Source organism: Penaeus monodon, chromosome 22 (assembly GCF_015228065.2).
Source record: "Penaeus monodon isolate SGIC_2016 chromosome 22, NSTDA_Pmon_1, whole genome shotgun sequence".
NCBI classification, from domain to species: domain Eukaryota; kingdom Metazoa; phylum Arthropoda; class Malacostraca; order Decapoda; family Penaeidae; genus Penaeus; species Penaeus monodon.
In genome coordinates this window covers 8131372-8132314 of record NC_051407.1, presented here as the reverse complement: position 1 = coordinate 8132314, position 943 = coordinate 8131372, and the positions used below count along the sequence as shown (strand labels likewise).

The 943-nt window shown below is 48.0% G+C and overlaps 1 protein-coding gene across 1 annotated transcript in view; it reads left to right on the top strand.

The window, feature by feature from the left end:
* The window catches only part of LOC119587545 (ATP-dependent RNA helicase A-like), a gene marked incomplete at its 5' end in the record, with an annotated part of 903 nt that extends 173 nt beyond the window's left edge, over positions 1-730 (top strand). The window contains one exon of the mRNA XM_037936267.1: positions 1-730. This exon is cut by the window's left edge and continues 173 nt beyond it. Within this exon, the coding sequence (XP_037792195.1) occupies positions 1-730 (730 nt within the window).
* Between the last annotated feature and the right edge of the window lie 213 nt (positions 731-943).

Genomic DNA, 943 nt, shown 5'->3' with positions numbered 1-943 from the left:
TGGCCCTGTAGGTGGTTGTCAGGATGGACAAATTCTGCACGTGGATGGATCTTGTGTAACTCCCGTCATCACCAGAAAAGTGTACTTATATGATGCTCCTGAAGTACCCAAAGGCCCAGGCGGTCCTCCTCCGAGTGTGCCACCACCCAAGGTAGAACACAACATCCTGTTCGTACGCGTTCCTGAAGCTGCTCCACCACCTGAACCCATCATTGTTCCTCCAGCAAGGCAAGAAAACATTGTCTATGTTCTGAATAAGCAGGACGAGCAAAGTCAACAAGTGATCGAGGTTACGCCTCATCCGGCTTCCGACCCAGAAATCTATTTCGTGAACTACCAAGACGGAGAAAACCCAACCCTTCCTCTTGGAGTAGATCTTGAGACTGCTCTCAGCGTTGCCAGTGCAGCTGGCGGTGACGTCATCGGAGGTGTCGGAGCGGGTGTTGGGGTTGGTGCCGGAGGATTAGGCGACGGTGCTGGAGCCGGAGGTATTGGAGGAACTGGAGGATTTGCAGGAGCCGGTACCGGAGGGAATGGAGGATTTGGAGTAGCTGGAGTAGGAGGCAATGGAGGCTTCGGAGGGACTGGAGTAGCAGGGAACGGCGGATTCGGATTAGCTGTGTCAGGAGGCAATGGAGGATTTGGAGGTGGTTTTGGAGGAGTGGATGGAGGCAGTGGCGGCGTTGGTGTTAATGGCGGCACTCCTTCCGGCCTGTACACTAAACCTTAATATTTTAAGACTCCTTTGTAAATTTGTGTTGTGACATCAATTGTTGGATTTATTAAATGTTCACTTAAATGATAATAAAAATAACAAAAGTAAAATCCTACGTTTTTCTCATTCAGATTTACGTAATATCTTATAATTAAGATATATATATATATTCTTTTTCTTAGGCCTTTTGGGGTTCTTCATTAACGGCATAGGGGTATTGAAGAGTCC